Raw genomic sequence first — 20,182 nt, 5'->3', positions numbered from 1 at the left:
CTCACCTGGGACTGCTCAATCTCTGCTTTGTTGAGCTTCACCCCCAGAATCTCTGCAGCCACTCTCTGGAATGCCAGGAACACCTGAAGGGAAGGCAGGGTGGCAAAAGGAAAGAGCGATGAGCAGAAACACAGAATATGTGCGCAAATAAACAAATATTGCGCCGCATCAATTTTGCTTAGTCATCATCACAGCAAAGTATTTCAGTGGTCATTTTGTTGTTGTTGTTGTTGGTGTGTGTGCGCGTCACTTTTGATGTAATTTACTGGGTAAACTGACTCACTGAGTCTCCGGTCTTGGCTGATACGAACTGACTGATGAGGCTGTTGTCTTGGCAGAAGCGCTGGTGTTTGTCAGCCTTCACTGTCCTCATGTGCTCCAGGTCAACTGTGGACGAAATGCAATATGTCAGCAAATTACACCGATAGCAAGATTGACTTCACACAGGGTTACACAGTACACAGACAGAGCGAACCTCATTTCTGGACTTGCACAGAAATTATGAGGTTTACACGAGCTCAAGATACACTCAGGGTCTGCCTGACGTAGATAATTGGCAACATCATTTAATTGTTGTGTCACGTTCAGTTAAGGCACCTTTTTGTAATTTTTCTCCTTTTCGGGGAAACTAGGGTTGCAACTAGGGTTGCAGAGGGAGGGTATATTCCGGGAAACGTAATAATTTTACCAGTAAACTATCAGTTTGTTGGTATCTTTCAAGGATTTGATGTAATTTATCACATCTAGTGGCCCCTTTGGCTACTTCAGATTGTCACAGGTGTCTGTAATTACCTCTGGCTGTCTGTGTGGCCTTATCACATACAATGCAGTCAGAAAGTTTTCAGACACTTTTTCCACATTGAGAGTTTCAGCCTTATTCTAAAATGTATTCAATTGTCCCCCCCCCCCTCATCAATCGACACACAATAGCCCATAATTACAAAGCAAAATCAGGTTTTTAGAAAATCTGGCACACAACACAGTTGAAGTCGGAAGTTTACATACACCTTAGCCAAATACATTTAAACTCAGTCTTTCACAATTCCTGACATTTAATCCTAGTAAAACTTCCCTGTCTTAGGTCAGTTAGGATCACCACTTTATTTTAAGAATGTGAAATGTTAGAATAATAGTAGAGAGTGTGATTTACTTCAGATTTGATTTCTTTCATCACATTCCCAGTGGGTCAGAAGTTTACATACACTCAATTAGTATTTGGTATCATTGCCATTAAATGTTTTAATTTGGGTCAAACATTGCGGGTAGCCTTCCACAAGCTTCCCATAATAAGTTGGGTGAATTTTGGCACATTCCTCCTGACAGAGCTGGTGTAACTGAGTCCGGTTTGTAGGCCTCCTTGCTCGCACACGCTTTTTCAGATCTGCTCACAAATTTTCTATGGGATTTAGGTCAGGGCTTTGTGATGGCCACTCCAATACCTTGACTTTGTTGCCCTTAAGGCATTTTGCAAACAACTTTGGAATTATGCTTGCGGTCCATTTGGGCAACCAACCAAGACTGATGTCTTGAGATGTTGCTTCAATATATCCACATCATTTTCCTCCCTCATGATGCCATCGATTTTGTGAAGTCTGAAGTATTCAGACCCTTTACTCAGCACTTTGTTGAAGCACCTTTGACAGCGATTACAGCCTCGAGTCTTCTTGGGTATGACGCTACAAGCTTGGGGAGTGTTGTATTTGGAGAGTTTCTCCCATTCTTCTCTACAGATCCTCTCAAGCTCTGTCATATTGGATGGGGAGCATTGCTGCACAGCTTTTTTTCAGGTCTCTCTACATCTCTACATCTAGAGATGTTCGATCAGGTTCAAGTCCGGGCTCTGGCTGGGCCACTTAAGGACATTCAGAGACTTGTCCCAAAGCCACTCCTGCATTGTCTTGGCTGTGTGCTTAGGGTCGTTGTCTTGTTGGAAGGCCAAAGAGTTCAATCTATGTTTTATCAGACCACAGAATCTTATTTCTTATGGTCAGAGTCCTTTAGGTGCCTTTTGGCAAACCCTAAGAAGGCTTCTGTCTGGCCATTCTACCATAAATGCCTGATTGGTAGAGTCCTTCTGAAATGGTTGTCCTTCTGGAAGGTTCTCCCATCTCCACAGATGAACTCTGGAGCTCTGTCAGAGTGACCATAGGGTTCTTGCTCACCTGCCTGACCAAGGCCCTTCTCCCCCGATTTCTCAGTTCGGAACTTCCTAGTGCTGGACGTTCGGCCAAGCTACTTCAATTTAAGTATCTTTGAGGTCACTGTGTTCTTGGGGACCTTCAATGCTGCAGAAGTGTTTATGTACCCTTCCCCAGATCTGTGCCTCGACACAATCCTGTCTTGGAGCTCCACGGACAATTCCTTCGACCTCAACCTCACCTGTTGTTTTCGCTTCGTCATTATGGGGTATTGTGTGTAGATTGAGGAAAAAGTTTTATTGAATCCATATTAGAATAAAGCTGTAAAGTAACAAACTGTGGAAAAAGTGAAGGTCTGAAAACTTTCCGAATGCCTGTATAGATCATTAAATAAAATGATTTTATTATAAAAACATTATCATTATTAAACCATAAACTTAGTGAATACCATTGTTTCATCATTAAATATCCTTCATATTTTTTATACACACTTTTATTGATTTACTAGAACTATGTCAATATGTATTTGTTGTCAATAATTTGGCATCAAACTGGTGGCAGTTGTGAAAAAAGTAAATAGTTGGAAAAGTTGCAGAGCATTGAAAATAATGCCATTGTTGATTATGTACTTTTTCAAATTAATTAGGCTATTTTCTCTTTAATCATGATCTATCTAGTAGAAACTCATGGACAATATGGACAGATATAAAACAAATGAATACTATATATATATATATATATATAAAGTTATTTAAGTTACCAAAGTTATGGTTTGCCATAGATTCTGTTAATTAGCTAAATTGCTGAAGTTTCAGGTAACTTTGGCAAATTACCAGTAGCTTTGCAACCCTAATTCAGAGTCCCAAGGCCTCCATTTCCAGGTGCGATTTAAGCGCAGTGTCACACATTCCATAACATAGGCATATTTAGCTCTACATGGACCAAGTCAAAAGAGCCCAGCTCTTACCCAGAAGTATGGGTGTCTGTTGAGAAAAAGCTGAATTAGAAATCAGGTCTTTAAAAGGTGCACACAACGGCCTAAAAACTAGGTCTGTCAACACCACGATGATTTACAGAATGGGTACAATGCTAGTGCTTTCCTTTCTAGCCATTGTGCCTGCGTCTCTGTGCATTCAACTCTGGTGCAGTTGTTACGCCCCTGAAAACGGGAGAAATAATCACGAGAGTGATACGGTGTTGTATTCTCAATTCAACTTTAGTTCAACGAGAAAAGACCGCGATTTTCCCCAGGAATATGGGTGGAGACCAGAGCAATCGATCTCCGGCCCATAGATTAAGAGCATTTCGTAGATCACAGATTAACACTTTTAGGCACCACAAAATAAAGTAATCAATATAATGTTTACACATTACTCTCACAATTCGTACCCTTTGACAGATTTGAACTTTAACACAATTATATGAATGTTATCAATCTCTATCAACTAATAGTGAATGCATCTTTTTAACCTTAGATGTTTTAAGATCCTCACATACTATGAACTTACTAATACTTTTTAATGTATAACAGGCTATGAATATTTCCTTTAACCTGTCACACAGTGATACCAGGCGTTTCACATCTCCCCTTCCCCAATACAGGGTCACACCTGAGTCACAAGGGAAGGTCATCTGGGGGGTCTTGCTGCTGAAAGCAATAGCTTCCCACTTTGTTACTGGATTTGTATGACGAGATGGCCACGCCCGGTATCTGGTGCAGACGTGTCTATGGGAGACGGAGGAGGTAGTAGGCTACTGTATGGAGTTGAATTTCTCTCGTCCCTCCGAGTTTTGCTCTTTGTGTGAAGCTTCATTCAAGCAGTCAGTGTTTTCTCTTGTTCTCATGCCCCTTGGTTTCGGGGTGTGTGTGTGAGTGAGTGAGTGTGTGTGTGTGTATGTGTGTGTTCTGAAGAGCAATGTAAACAGTGCCCTCCAGTATTATTAATAACATAATAAGTCATAGTGACCCAAATATAAACAGGCCAGTCACCATCCATAGACATTTCCAAGAGAAAGGCACATTTTTAGACAGTCTTTTGTGATTTTTGTTGTTGTCATGTGAATCATTCTAAGAATATTGGGACCACCTAACTGGGAAAAAGTTATTGTATGTGTCATGACATAGGAGTCTGGAACTTGCACAAACCTTTTTAGTCCCCCTGGACAGACAGACACACACACACACACAGGTTGTCGCATCTCTCCGCCCGCATAAACATGGCTGTCTTCTAGGCGTCAGCACATTATTAATTAGCGTGACTTAGAGGGAACGTACCCCGCATGCTACCAGAAGTAAACCGTGCTAATCCTTTGGATCCTGCACACTTGGGAGTGGTTATCAATCATCTGTCAGAGTCAGATTAGCCAACATTAACACACTGGGGCCGTGGAGTGGCAGGACACTAAGTAAACTTGACAATGGGGAGAAGTGAAGATAAAGCAATTAAAATAAGGTTTCTCTGTGCTGTCATGACAGGCCATACAAAGACAAACAACCCTTGTTGTCTTCTATCATTGCATAGTCATATAGGTGACAGTTTAAAACACACCTGAACCTATTGTGGATGCAAAGAAAAAAAATGTGTGCAAATAATGAACTTACAGTATATCCCTAGAAATACTAGAAACACATTGTTTGATGAGTTGCAAGAACACAAAAATATACTGAATATTTGGTAAGACATTGTGTGTAAAGGACCAGGCCCAATTCTGTCAGCCAAAATATCCTACCAAAATGCAATTCATTACACAAAGCAATAGACTAAATGTTCATTTTGAAAAACCTGCTCCATAATTACAAAAGACTAACTTGTAGAATTTGTGAGCCAATCTTAAGACATGGGAGAGTAGGCATGTGTTATTTTGCTCCTGCAGTCGCTGGGAGAGTTAGCCTAAGTTATTACGTTCCCTCACACAGGAATACCAGAGAAACAATACTCACCAAGAGACTCAAAGTGCCTCCCGAATGAAAATAAACATGGGCCACGTATACATTTGGGTCAAAAAACTTGACCATTACTTACAAGTTCCTACATGCCAAGATAGAAGACTTAATAATGTTCTGTAAATTAATTTTTAAAAATACAATAAAACAATACTGCATATAATAATATAGGAATGCAATGACTGATATGTTGGCAGAAATTATTATATTTTTTGTTAGAATTCATTGCCAGAAATAATACATATTTTCATTCTTGCAAGGACTGCTAATGACAACCACAAATAGTGTTTAAATTGCAACAAAACAAAAGTACAATCTCTTCAAAACAGATTCTAGCTACAGTGCCCTCGGAAAGTATTCAGATCCCTTGATTTATTTCCACTTTGTTACGTTACAACCATATCCTAAAATTGATTAAATCCTCAGCAATCTACACACAATACCTCATAATGACAAAGAGAAAACAGGTTTTTAGAAATGTTAGCAAAGGGTTTTTAGAACTTTGCAAAGAGACTCGAAATTGAGCTCAGATGCATCTGGTTTCCACTGATCGTCCTTGAGATGTTTCTACAACTTGATTGGAGTCCACCTGTGGTAAATTCTATTGATTGGACATGATTTGGAAAGGCACACACCTGTCTATATAAAAGGTACCACAATTGACAGTGCAGGTCAGAGCAAAAACTCTTTCGCCTGAATGCCAAGCGTCATGTCTGGAGGAAACCTGGCACCAACATTACAGTGAAGCACGGTGGTGGCAGAATCATGCTGTGGGGATGTTTTTTAGCGACAGAGCCTCGGAGACTAGTCAGGATCAAGGCAAACATGAACGGAGCAAAGTACAACAAGATCATTGATGAAAACCGGCTCCAGAGCACTCAGGACCTCAGACTGGGGCGAAGGTTCCCCTTCCAACAAGACAACGACCCTAAGCACACAGCCAAAACAATGCAGGAGTGGCTTCGGGAGCTCTTAGATACCGGAAAGCATTTTTCTTTTTTAACCAGGTAGGTTAAGTTCTCATTTACAACTAACTGCAACCTGGCCAAGATAAAGCAAAGCAGTGCGACAAGAACAGAGAACAAAAGTCAATAACACAAACAAAAAAATCTGTATACAGTGTGTGCAAATGAAGTCATTTACACTGGAATGATATGTGCAGATGAGGATGTGCAAGTAGAAATACTGGTATGCAAAAGAGCAGAAAAACTAAAACGAATATGGGGATGAGGTAGGTAGTTGGATGGGCTATTTACAGATGGGCTCTGTGCAGCTGCAGCGATCGGTAAGCTGCTCTGACAGCTGACGCTTAAAAGTTAGTTAGGGAGACATAAATCCAACTTCAGTGATTTTTGCAATTCCTTCCAGTCATTGGCAGCAGAGAACTGGAAGGAAAGGCGGCCAAATGAGTTGTTGGCTTTGGGGATGACCAGTGAGATATACCTGCTAGAGCACGTGCTATGGGTGGATGTTGCGATGGTGACCAGTGAGTTGAGATAAGGTGGAGCTTTACCTAGCAAAGACTTATATGGCCTGGAGCCAGTGGGTTTGGCGATGAATATGTAGCGAGGGCCAGCCGACTAGAGCATACAGGTCGGAGTGGTGGGTAGTATATGGGGCTTTGGTGCCAAAACGGATGGCACTGTGATAGACTGCATCACGTTTGCAGAATAGAGTGTCAGAGGCTATTTTGTAAATGACATCACCGAAGTCGAGGATCGGTAGGATGGTCAGTTTTACGAGGGTAGCATGGCAGCATGAGTGAAGGATGCTTTGTTGCGAAATAGGAAGCAAATTCTAGATTTCATTTTGGATTGGAGATGTTTGATGTGACTCTGGAAGGAGAGTATTCTAAGTCAGAACCGCCCGACTAGCATCACTACTCTGGACGGGCAGGTGCGGGCAGCGATCGGTTGAAGAGCATGCATTTCCTTTTTACTAGCAGTTGGAGGCCCCGGAAGGAGATATGGCATATATGTATGGCGTTGAAGCTCGTTTGGAGGTTAGTTAACACAGTGTCCAAAGAAGGGCCAGAAGATACAGAATGGTGTCGTCTGCGTAAAGGTGGATCAGTGAATCACCAGCAGCAAGAGCAACATGTGCTCTTTTGCATTTGATGTATACAGAGAATAGAGTCGGCCCGAGAATTGAACCCTGTGCCAGAGGTCAGGACAACACGGCCTCCGATTTGACACACGGAACTCTGTCTGAGAAGTAGTTAGTGAACCAGGAGAGGCAGTCATTTGAGAAACGAAGGCTGTTGAGTCTGCCGATAAGAATACGGTGATTGACAGAGTCGAAAGTCTTGGCCAGGTCGATGAAGATGGCTGCACAGTAGTCTTTTATCGTTGGCAGTTATGATATCGTTTAGGACCTAAATAAAAGCAATTTAGTGCTAAATACAGCTGAATCTTGACTAGAACCAAAAAAAATGTATCATATTACTCCAGTGCTCCCTACACTGGCTTCCTGTTAAGGCAAGGGCTGATTTCAAGATTTTACTGCTAACCTACAAAGCATTACATGGGCTTGCTCTTAGCTATCTTTCCGATTTGCCAAAGGTGCTTCAACAAAGTACTGAGTAAAGGGTCTGAATACTTTAGTAAATGTTATATATAAAAAAAAAAAAGTTTTTTATACATTAGCAAAAAGTTCTAACAACCTGTTTTTGCTTTGTCATTATGGGGTATTGTGTGTAGATTGATGAGGTAAAAAAATAAAATAATTCATCAATTTCAGAATAAGCCTGTATAGAGGTCCTGGACGGCTGGGAATTGAGCCCCAGTGATGTACTGGGCCGTACTCGCCACCTTCTGACGCGCCTTTGGGTCGGGTGCCTTGCAGATGCCATATCAAGCAGTGATGCAGCCAGTCAATATGCTCTCAATGGTGCAGCTGTAGAACTTGAGGATCTGGGGGCCCATGCTACATCTTTTCAGCCTGCTGAGGGGTAATGGGTGCTGTCGTGCCCTCTTCACAACTGTGTGTGTGGACCATGTTAATTCCTTAGGAAATGTGGACATTGAGGTACTTGAAACTCTCAACCCGCTCCTCGGCAGCCCCATCGATGTGGATGTTTTCTGTCGTCCGCGATCAGCTCCTTTGTCTTGCTGACATTGAGGGAGAGGTTGTTTTCCCGGCACCACACTCCCAGGTCTCTGACCTCCTCCCTGTAGGCTGCTTCATCGTTGTCAGTGATCAGTCCTACCGCGTCGTGTCATCAGCTAACTTTATGTTGGTGTTGGAGTCGTGCGTGGCGAAGCGGTCGTGGGTGAATAGGGAGTACAGGAGTGGAATGAGCACACACCGTTGAGAAGCCCCAGTGTTGATGGTCAGCGTGGCAGATGTGTTGTTGCTTACCCTCACCACCTGGGGGCGGCCTGTTAGAAAGGACAGGATCCAGCTGCAGATGGAGGTTCCAGTTCCAGGGTCCTGAGCTTTGTGCTGATCTTCTAGTCAATGAACAGTATTCTTACATGCATAATCTATGGGCAGAAGCAAGTTTGAAACAACCATCTTTCTGGAAGCTGTGCTTCGCCATTTTCCCAACATTTGGACGAGACCCCTAGCAATTAGAGTTCTAGCAAAATGAGCTTCATATGTGACATAGTTCAGAATTTTCTGGGACCACTTTCAGCTCGTGCGCGCTACTTTCAGAAATATTAGCTAAGAAGTATACAAAAGTACCAGATCATTTATTTAATGGTGCCATCTTTCACCTAGAGATGAAAACATTTACATCCTGTCCTCACACAGCACGACACCTTTCTCTACACAAACCACAGGTCTCTAACTAGCCCAATTATCCGTCAGTAATTCAAGATGTATGACAGTAAAACTAATAAAATATCAAACATCATTTTGAATAATATAGGAAAACACTACTTTCGTGAGTGTGGGAGACTGCATGGATATGAAGTCTACATTTTCCGGAGAGGATACTTTGTACCATACGGTGTTCAACTGGGCCAAGCTGAAATAAACTATTATAGTATGTTTATACAGACCAGGAGTTTAGAGTTCTTCCATTACCCATGCTTTCCCAGCAAAGCCCACCCCCTGCAAGTGTTTCAGTGTCTATGTTTCTCTGTGTGAGTGTGCACAGTGTGTGTGTGTGTTTGTGTGCATGTTTCTGTGTGGGTGTCTTCAATAAAATATTTAATTGGCTTCCTCCCTGAATTGTTACAAGTGGTGCCATTATTAAACATAAGGTTCTGGGCAGCATGTGGAGGGCAAAGGGTGCACAACGCCGAGCTTAACAAGCAAACTTATCCCTACACGGCCGTGTTAAGCAGAAGAACGGGGAGGCTGTTCCCCACTTGTCAAAGGGCACAGAAGGGCGGTCAGTGTAAAGAGTAGGTAAAGGTAAAGAGGATAAATTAGCATCTGTCTCAAAAGCACTGCATTAGGTAAAAAATAAATGGTGGGAGTCATACCGTCATTTTTAAAGATTTACCCCCTCAGATTGTTCGTACAGGATAGTGTAGACATCCAAAAGCAACTCGTGAGTCAATAACACTGCATATTTCCATACTACATATTTGATAAGTGAGGGAATGATGAAGGGAAACACTAAGATGTCCGTGGTTAAGAGAGAGAGAAGGGATCTCCCAGAAGACCCTCTCGTGGACATACATTTGTATGGTGCAGATGGTGTGGCTATGAAACGCCTGGTTAGGTTTGTCATTCCATTACAGACGTCATAAACACGGTCTGAGGATTGGCGGCTGCTTCACTCATTTGGATTTCATGAACCTACAACCCTCCCCGAGAATGGTGTATATTTTTTATTCTATGCATTGTAACTGGGTGAGGGGCGGGCACTTGGTAAAAATAAGAACAACAATTATAGAAAAACAGAAACGTCTGTGTGGGCAATTCCCACAAGATCGCTAGACTAAGTCTCTTCATGCCCTCTGAAAAAACAGAGTCTGAGAGGATTCAGGGATTCATAAAGTCTCGCTAGGTAATTGATTGCTCCAGGTAGGTCAATCTGTGTGGGATTTAGTTTTTCTTTGCGGACTTTAGGAGCAGAAAAACACATATGCGCGATTCTCACCAATACGGCCATGAAGAGCAGACTGACTGAGTGGGCGAGGGGACCCTGACAGTGGGGTATACGCTGCTTAAATACATAACGCACTTACACACACGTATACACAGACACACTCACCGGTAGTATACGAAATGTAGCCTAAATACAGAGGCGCCTGACGTTAGGCCCGGGCATTAAGAGATGCGCACTAATGCAAAGACAAGAGAATCCCTATGCTAGACAGGCAGATTAAGCCCTGACCTAAAGGCCCTGTTGAGTAACATTAGCGAGAGGCTTCCTGTGTAGACACCACTCTGTGGGCAGTTCATCATTGGGGTGGGGTTCAAGGCGGTGTAGTATCTGGGATCTACATCTGTTTATATTAGTTACTGTGCTGTTACTAAGCAGTAATGCATTACGGCAGTGTTACGTTACTACACCTAATAGGAAATGCACATGCGCACTGGAATGCCGCGAACTGTAGAGCACGAGGGTTTTTGACTAAACGACAACTAACTGTACTCCCGTCTCCTGCCTGGTCATTTCTCCACAACACAAATATTACAGTGGCGACGAGGTGATTAAACTACATAAACGGACATTGCTTGAAGGGAAGAATGTTGCGTGAGTAATGAAACTCAAAATAATTATGTAATTTGTCAGTTTTTTTATTTTTTATTTCGCCAGTAGAGTAGGCTAAGCACTGCTAGCACTGCTAGTACAGTATTCAGGAGCTGCCAAGTAAGCAAGACTATTGGAGTCCAGAATAGCGACACTGCCCTCTGGTGGTTAAATAAAAGAAACTGTCATTGAACCCATTGAAATAAGGCGATCTCAGTGGAGAAATATTGTCAAGGGAAAAAAAAAAAAAAAAGGAAGAAGGGATGTAACACGGTGTGTACATTAATACAAATGAGTGCAGTGAATGAAGTAATTGCAGAAACTTCTGAAGTGAAGAAGTAGATGAATATTCAGAAAATTAAGGAATATAAGGAAACTGAACAATTAACTGTGAAAATGGCAACCATTGGTCGAGTACCAGAGTTTGAGGCTACAAAAGAGGATTTTGATTCCTATTTGGAGCGTTTGCACGAGTTTGCACAATTTCTTGATGATGCTCTCCGAGACAAGTTTGTATGTGGTCTCACAGGTGAAGCATATCACAAGAAGGCTCCTGTCAGAGAAGGACCTGACCTTTAAGAAAGCCTGTGATATAGCACTTGGACTCGAGCTTGCCCACAGGGATACTATTGAGCTATCGGGACATGCAGAACGTCAGAAAGGTGTTCACAAGGTCAGTGATGCACGTGGTGAAAAAAGCTCACAAAAGTCACACTTTTTTCAGTCCCGTCCTCAAGGTTACACAAGAACAAAGCAGCCCACATCTCAAAAGGTCTAAGCCAAGTTGCTACAGATGTGGGGGAGATAATCATCAGCACAGTGAATGTCGATTCCAAAAGGAAAAGTGCCACAATTGTGGAAAGGTTTGACATTTACAGACATTTACATTTAAGTCATTTAGCACAGAGAGTGTGTAAAGCTTCGAAACGCACAGCAAGAGCGCACAAAGTGTCAGACGCAGCACAAGAAGAGGAAGGTACAACTGAAACAGTAGTGGAACTGTTCACAGTGTACACAGCTCAACAACTAAAAGATGGAATCTATCTCAACATGGAGTTAGCAGGAAAACCAGTTAAAATGCAGCTGGACACCGGAGCGTCTGTATCTCTGGTTCCAGAGAGACTCTACAAAGAAAAACTGAAAGAGTGCCCTCTTCAGCCCGCGTCCATCCGCCTTTCTTCATACACTGGTGACACTATTCCTGTGTTAGGGCAGATCCAGGTACCAGTCCGGTTTGAGGGGAAGGAGTGGACGCTACCGCTTGTCATTGTTAAAGGAGAAAAATCAGCCTTGCTAGGCAGAAACTGGCTACAAAAGATCAAGTTGAACTGGGGAGAAATCTTCAGTCTGAGAAATGACAAACCAGTGAGTCAGGCTACACTCACTAACATGCTGGAGAAGCACAAAGAACTTTTCAAAGATGGCTACGGTGAAATACAAGACTTCACAGCAAAAGTCAGAGTGCAAGAAGGAACCAAGCCTATCTTTTTCAAACCACGTCCAGTTCCCTATGCTCTTAAGGAAGCCGTAGAGAAGGAACTGGACCGCCTACAGAAGAATAACATAACGAAAGTAGCGAGGAGCGACTGGGCCGCTCCGATTGTTGTAGTCCCAAAGAAAGACAAGACCGTCAGAATGTGCGGTGACTACAAGGTCACAGTAAATCGCTGCATACTACCAGAGGAATATCCACTACCAAACGCTGAAGATCTATTTGCCACTCTAGCTGGTGGGAAGGTTTTCAGTAAGCTGGACCTGGCATTCGCTTATCAGCAACTGAAGCTGGATCCGGAGTCAGAACAGTATCTGACCATCAATACACACAAGGGGCTATTCAGATTCAATCGCTTGGCCTATGGAATCTCGACAGCTCCAGCGATATTCCAATAAACAATGGATCAGATCTTGGACGGTATAGACCATGTTGTGTGCTTCATGGACGACATCCTCGTGTCAGCACCAACCATTGGAGAGCACCTTGTAGTGCTGGACAAAGTGATGTCAAGACTGGAGAAATACGGAGTGAGAATGAAACGCAGCAAGTGGGAGTTCCTCCAGGACTCAGTGGAGTATCTCGGATACAAGATTGATGCACAAGGCCTGCACCCAACCAACAGCAAGGTGGATGCAATCAGAACGCACCAGCACCCACAAATATCTCAGAGCTGAGGTCATTTTTGGGGCTCCTGAACTATTACGGAAAGTTTGTGGCAAACTTGTCCACATTGTTGCATCCGCTTCACCAACTGCTGCAGGCCGATACAAAGTGGAATTGGTCGCCACAATGCGAAGAAGCATTCAAGACTTGCAAACAGCGTCTGCTAAAGAGCAAGTGGCTTACCCACTATAACACAGAGATGAAGCTGAGACTCGCGTGTGATGCATCTCCATACGGAGTAGGAGCCGTCATCTCACATGTTCTACCGTCAGGTGAAGAACACCCTATTGCATTTGCATCACGGACTCTGTCACCAAGTGAGAAAAATTATGCTCAAATTGAGAAGGAAGCCCTGAGCATAATATTTGGAGTGAAGAAGTTTCACAAATACCTCTACGGAAGGAAGTTCCAACTGCTGACAGATCACAAGCCTCTGTTGGCCATCCTTGGACCAAAATCAGCTATACCAACCCTTGCTGCACTTCGAATGCAACGTTGGGCTCTGATATTGTTAGCCTACGACTACGAGATTGAGTACAGACGATCCAGTGATCATGCAAATGCCGATGCACTATCAAGACTACCATGCAATAGTGACTCCGACAGTGAAGATGATAGAGCAGTCTTCCAGATCTCTCTCATTGATGAACTGCCCATATCTGCTTCTGACATAGCAGAGGAAACAAGGAAAGACCCAGTGCTTTCCAAAGTCTTGGACTTAACATTAGGCGGTTGGCCAACCTTCGTAAATGACGATAACCTTCGTCCATTCATCGACAAGAAAGACCAGTTGTCCACTGATCAAGGGTGTGTTCTGTGGGGATCAAGGGTGGTGGTACCTCACAAATTCCAGAGGAGACTGCTATCTGACCTGCATGAGGGACATCCAGGGATCACTCGAATGAAAGCACTCGCTTGCAGTTATCTGTGGTGGCCTGGATCAGGACATTCAACAGCATGTAGGCCACTGCTCACCTTGTGAAGCTGTTCGCAACAAGCCTGCTGCTGCACCTCTTCATCCATGGTCCTGGGCTGCTACACCTTGGGAACGCATCCATGTGGATTACGCCGAAATTGACAAGCAACATTTCCTTGTTGTCGTCTATGTCCATTCCAAGTGGATGGAAGTGTTCCCTACTCAACTGACCACAGCTGAGAAGACCATCAATCTTCTCAGACACCTGTTTGCATCCTTTGGACTAGTCAAGGAGCTCGTATCGGACAATGGCCCTCCGTTCACGTCAAACGATTTTGAAATGTTTCTCAAGAACAATGGAGTAAGGCACATCCTGTCACCACCTTACCATCCGGCATCAAACGGAGCAGCGGAGAGAGCCGTGCAAACCTTTAAGAAGGCCTGGACTAGACTCGAGGTTCAGTCTGTGCCCATCCACCAAAGGCTTCCCCGGTTCCTGTTTACTTACCGTAACACCCCACACACAGTAACGGAATGTACACCAGCTGAACTGTTTCTGAAACGCCAACCACGTACCCGCCTGACATTGTTGAAACCAGACTTGTCAAGCACTGTGGCAAAGCACCAGCTACAGCAGAAGAAAGCTCATGACAGACACTCAAAGACTGTCAGAGAATTCAAAGAGGAAGAGAGGGTGATGGTACGTGATTTCAGACACCCCAAGCGCCTGTGGAACTCAGGTGTGATCTTGCAACGCAGAGGACCTTTGTCCAAATTGGTCATCGCCAGGTCAACGTTCATGTGGATCATCTGCTACGGTCCAACGCCCCAGCAGAGACATGCCGAGAGAACAAGAACAATAACGACCCCCAGGACGATTCTCCTGACTGTGGACGTACGGGAGAGACAGAGCCTGACCTTCCACCCGAACCTGGCCCACCACAGGAAGCCCAGGAGGAGCGGAGATATCCTATTCGACAGCGAAGGGCACCTCAAAGGCTTGACCTGTGAGTTGAGCTGGTTAAGGAGGTAACGGACAGTAAAACAAACACTTTAATATGTCCTAGATAAAAGGAAAGCAAATAGACATTACCTGGGTTAGTTATTAGGACACAAACTCCATCTTCGGGGCAGAATAATCCCCTGGATTTGTGCTGGGCTCTGAAAAGTCTGCTTCAACCCAGTAGTTGAAAAATGTTTAAGAATGCATTGTTCAGATATTGCATTAGTAGTTACCTAACATATTTACCTTGTTCTCTGGGAGTTAAACACTATGGGGGAGGAGTGTAGTATCTGGGATCTACATCTGTTTATATTAGTTACTGTGCTGTTACTAAGCAGTAATGCATTACGGCAGTGTTACGTTACTACACCTAATAGGAAATGCACATGCGCACTGGAATGCCGCGAACTGTAGCGCACGAGGGTTTTTGACTAAACGACAACTAACTGTACTCCCGTCTCCTGCCTGGTCATTTCTCCACAACACAAATATTACAGGCGGGACAGTCGATAGCCATCATTACACATGCAATGGGACTGTGCGCGCGTATTTTACAATAACATGGCGGCAACAATGTCTCCCTATCTGTCAGAGGGGATGTTGAAAAGAGAGTCATCAGTATTAGTCTTTATTTTCGAGTGGGGCGGACTGGGGGAGATGTTTTTTTTTGTCTGGTTACCATCTCAGATTCTCTACCTCATCCAAAGTGGTGTCCGGGCTGGGAGGTTGGAGGACGGGGAGGGGATTTAGAGTAAAAGGAGGGGGCCCCGTAGCCACCGGATGGTCTTTAATCACAGAGGGTCACTTCCCAGAGCATGCAAACATCCCATCTCCCATCGCCTACGGAGACCCTGCTCCTCACTATCAATTAGCTCAATCATAACACAATAATTAGCTTGAGCCCCAACACACAAATGCCTATCTGGTATTATCGGTTGCAACACATTTACATTTTAGTCATTTAGCAGACGCTCTTATCCAGTTAGTGCATTCACTACAGTCGTAGTTACAGAACAAACTATAATTTTTTTAGGGCCGATACTGATTTTGTGGTCGTCAAGGAGGCAGATGGCTGACATTTTAGGCCGATATCAAAAGGTTAAAATGTTATGACATTGAATGGGACATTTTCCCAGCCATGTATGCATTAACGCCAATCTAACTACATAACAAAATGATAATAATTGTATTTGAATGGTAAATCATATTCAATAAGAGTGTGTGCATTCATTAAGTTATTTGAGCTTGTTTTTGCTGATCAGTGGAGTCTATGGTGCTACAGATGACAATCTGTTTGCCTTCCACTTGAGACTTTTATTAGTCTACTGATCGACATTTGCATAGAATCATCACTCCAGCATGTCGTGCCTGTATGGAAGCACATCATATAGGCACTGCTGTTAGTTTGAGAATATAAAATAACATATATTCAATGCAAATTTCTCCAACATAATGATTTGTGATCACGGATGCTTATGAAACTAGTATTTTTTTGTCATTTTCTGTGATCAGGAAGAAAGAAGAAGAAAAAAAAAAGAAAACAAAATCGGTGTCAGGAACGCATCTCTAAACAATTCGGCTGCCAGGACAAAACTCAATTGTCTAGTTCAGCTATCTGTCAACAAATGGGCCGTTTGTAAATTGATCCTATTGCTACGATTGGATAGAATGAGGCTGTAACTCCGCTCCCTTTCACATCTCATATCACTTGTTGTAGTTTACTGCTACTATGAGAACTAGCTCAATGGCAATGACATTTGCTACCAAGCCATAAATGTGCATAATATCTAACAAGGAGAGCGAGGTTAGGTAAAATAAAACCACGATGCACATTGTCTGAATGACTCAAATCATAGTTAAGCGAGAACGTGCGCATTGAGCTTCTTGGTCCATAAACATGATTCTTAGGTAGCTAAACCTATTGCCAACCTTTATTTAGGCATTTTAATACGCTCCCTTCTTTCCCTATTACGACAATCATCTAATCCGACTATCAACTGCAAATTTACGGATACGATTGAGGCTGGTCAGATCAGCACACTAGTAAATAGTTACCAACTAAAGTTAGCTAGTGGTGATAGGTCTTTCGCAAACAAGTCGACTCTAAGAGCCGGCTCTTGTAGGTGAACGTTGGGAGCCGTATCGCATATCAGAAGAGCTGAATCGATTTATAAAAATATTTAAAAAATGAAGATAAGAATAATCAAAAGATTTAAATGAGTAGAATTATTTAATTCAGACGAAAAATAAATGAAACAATATAGACCAAAATGCTAAAGCACACACACATTCGTTCTGACTGTCTGCTCAGACTAACAGCCTCACCTGTTGTTCCTGTCAATCAGACACGCAGTGTCAACCAATGAACCAACGTTGCGTGAGGGAGGGCCGAGCCAACTCACTCACAGTCACACACTTAGCAGCCGAGGAGTGAGAGGAAGGACAGCTGTGAAAACGACAGCTGGAAAATGAGTCGGAAGCACAGTAGCATTTTATTAATGTAGTCAATGTTAGAGCACAGTGTAGAATTTGCCAAAACAAAATCTCATATAAAGCCGGTTCTACGCACAACCGGCATATGCGAACTGTGCACCCAACTGGGAAGCTAGCTGTAGTGATAGTGGTGGAGCCAGCACCTCCACACATGTATCCACTCAGTCAGCAACAGTCTTCTATGGACCAGTTTATACCAAAGTCCATGTCTGTAGCAAAACAAGGCCAAAGGCCAGATCATTTTCGATCATGGAGGACGGAAGTTTTACTGACTGCTGGACATCAAGGGTAACCACTTCTTACATGTCGGTTACCATTGAAGATTTTTCGATGTCTGTCTTCTGGACTGCTTTGAGTTCAGCGACAGACACACCTCAGAGAACTTGGCAGAGGAACTGTTGAGTGGCCAGAAAATGGCAAGTAGATGGAAAAGTGGTTTGTTGTGTTAGCGACAATGCAGCGAACATAACCAAAGTCATGAAAATGTTTAAAATGGGCCCATCATCCATGTCTTGCCAACACAATCAACCGGATTGTAAGAGAGGCTCTGTGGACAAAGTGAAAGCAGCTGTGGAATACTTCCACAGGTGCACAGTAGGTGCTGAAAAACTAACCTACACAAGCCAGATGGGGATGCCTGAGCTGAGGCCTAAACAAGACTGCACTACAAGGTGGAATTCAACATTTTATATGTTGAAGTGGTTTCTTGAGTCAAAAGATGCCATCATCTCTACCCTGGCCATTGTTGATGCTCTGACCCAAGAGGAATAGGTGGTGTGCAGAGTCCTGGAACCCTTTGAGCAGGTCACTGTGGAGAGGTACAGTAAGCAGTTCTTACTACATCATTATTTATATATATATATATATATATATATATGAGCAGTAGATGAAAATGTACCTGAACTAATAAGTTACTGTTATCTCTTTTCAGCTGTGTGACAGCCTAAAAAATGATACTCCTGGTTAAGGGTCTGCAGCGAATCACAGTCAGCCGCCAGAGAGAAGCAAATGTCACCACAGGACATTGATGGACACCCTATGTTCATCAATGGACAGAAAGTTCCACAGAATGGAATATAATCACGTGCGATCAGAAACCGCTTGATCCCCAGGTTTAAGAAGTTAGCCTTCAGTGATGCCAGAGAGATTGATGAAGCTCCTCAAAGAAGAACCTCATCAGTAGGGAGGGACAGCCCCTGCAGTCAGCTGGCTCAGGCACCAGGGAAATAGGAAGAAGAGGGATCAGATGGAGCAGAAACACCAGCAGTAGTGTCACAAACATCTGCTGTTTGAATGCTGTTTGACAAGAGAGCAACTGGGGATGCAGCACAAAGGAATCCCTCAGCAGATGCCATAATGGAGGAGCCCCTCCAAAGATCTGCAGATCCTCTGAGCTGGTGGAAGAACAAGGAGAGGGTCTTCTCGAGAGGGTCTTCTCGAAAACAGGACAAATAACTACTGAGAAGAAACCGCATCAGCCCCTTCGAAAGTGAGGCAGCTTGCATTTCTGAATGCAAATCTCTCATAAAAGCAAAATATGGTCAGCGTTGCTGTGTGCTGCTGGTTATAACATGGCAATAAAGAAGAGAAAAGAGGGACCAGTTTAATATTAGGTGGGATGCTGCAGTTTTGTACATTGTTATTTATTTTTCTTTGATATGGTGCAATATTCTATTATTATGTTGTTCAAATTGTATTAGTTTTGAATGGTTAGATTTATATGCACTTTGTTTATATACATTACAAAAGTTATACTTTAAATGCACATGTGGCATCCTTCTTTATTTTTCTTTGAAATGGTGCAATATTCTATTATGTTGTTCAAATTGTATTCGTTTTGAATGGTTAGATTTATATCTACTTTGTTTATATACATCAAAAGGTTTTAAATGCAAATGTTTAATAACATTCTTTTTCATAACAAGCCAATGCATTTTTAAATACATTGTGGTTAAGGTATAATTGTTTTAACACCAATCATAGTCAAACTACCGCAAACTGTTTGAGAAAAAAAGAAGAGCCGGCTCTTTTTGGTGAGCTGACCCGAACGAGCTGGCTAACTGAAAAGAGCCGGAATGCCCAACAGTATTAGCTAGCTATATTGGCTCCAATCTGATACCTTAGCTTAGTGGCTATTATAGCTAGCATAGTGGCTATTATAGCTAGCACAGCGGCAACTATAGCTAGCACAGCGGCTATTATAGCTAGCACAGCGGCTATTATAGCTAGCACAGCGGCTATTATAGCTAGCACAGCGGCTATTATAGCTAGCATTGTGGCTATTATAGCTAGCATAGCGGCTATTATAGCGGCTATTATAGCTAGCATTAGTGGCTATTATAGCTAGCGAGCTAAAACCACAGATGAAAGGGTTAGCTAGTTATCATAATCTTAGCTGGTCACCTAGATAGCTAGCTTGCTTATTGCATGTCCTGACACAAGCCTTATTATTAGTGAATTAACAAAACAAACAAAAAATTGCAACGGGAGTTTGATTTTGGTCACGGTGTCAATTAATCCATTTCTCAATACTGCACCTTTCGGTTGAAGAAAAACATAGCTTGCCACTTATTTTCCAAGCTAGACATTCCTTTGCATTGTGCAGTGCTCATGGCTCAGATGGTGAGTGGTGTTTGACATAGCAGCAGTTTGCTATGTAAAGGGTCTAAATGCAAAGCCGACAGAGAAGGGATGATTCTCTAGTCATAGTAAGAACATTTTTCCTCACCTAGCTGTCTTACACACCACAAAGTGCAGAGGAGTGGAGACAGAACGGGAAGTGAATAATCAACAGCCCCAATAGACAAATCCATTTCCAGTGGCTCGCAAAATAGAGCTGGATACAGTAATATGGTTGTGCTGTACTACAAAAGC

At 43.0% G+C, this 20,182-nt stretch overlaps 1 protein-coding gene across 4 annotated transcripts in view; it reads right to left on the bottom strand.

Moving 5' to 3' along the window:
• LOC115121712 (ras-related protein Rab-28) overlaps positions 1-20,182 on the bottom strand; it is a 47,555-nt gene that overhangs the window by 10,717 nt on the left and 16,656 nt on the right. For all 4 annotated transcript variants that reach the window (XR_010461301.1, XR_010461302.1, XM_029650843.2 and 1 more), the window contains exons 5-6: positions 284-387; positions 6-83 (exon numbers count right to left, since the gene is read on the bottom strand). Coding sequence is in view for 2 of the 4 variants with exons in the window: in XM_029650843.2 (XP_029506703.1) it covers positions 6-83; positions 284-387 (182 nt within the window). In the remaining 2 variants the exon portion in view is untranslated. The remainder of the gene's footprint in view (positions 1-5; positions 84-283; positions 388-20,182) is intronic.

The sequence above is a fragment of the Oncorhynchus nerka genome, linkage group LG26, assembly GCF_034236695.1.
Source record: "Oncorhynchus nerka isolate Pitt River linkage group LG26, Oner_Uvic_2.0, whole genome shotgun sequence".
NCBI classification, from domain to species: domain Eukaryota; kingdom Metazoa; phylum Chordata; class Actinopteri; order Salmoniformes; family Salmonidae; genus Oncorhynchus; species Oncorhynchus nerka.
Note: the sequence above shows the minus strand (reverse complement) of the source record. Positions and strands in the feature narration are given on the sequence as shown.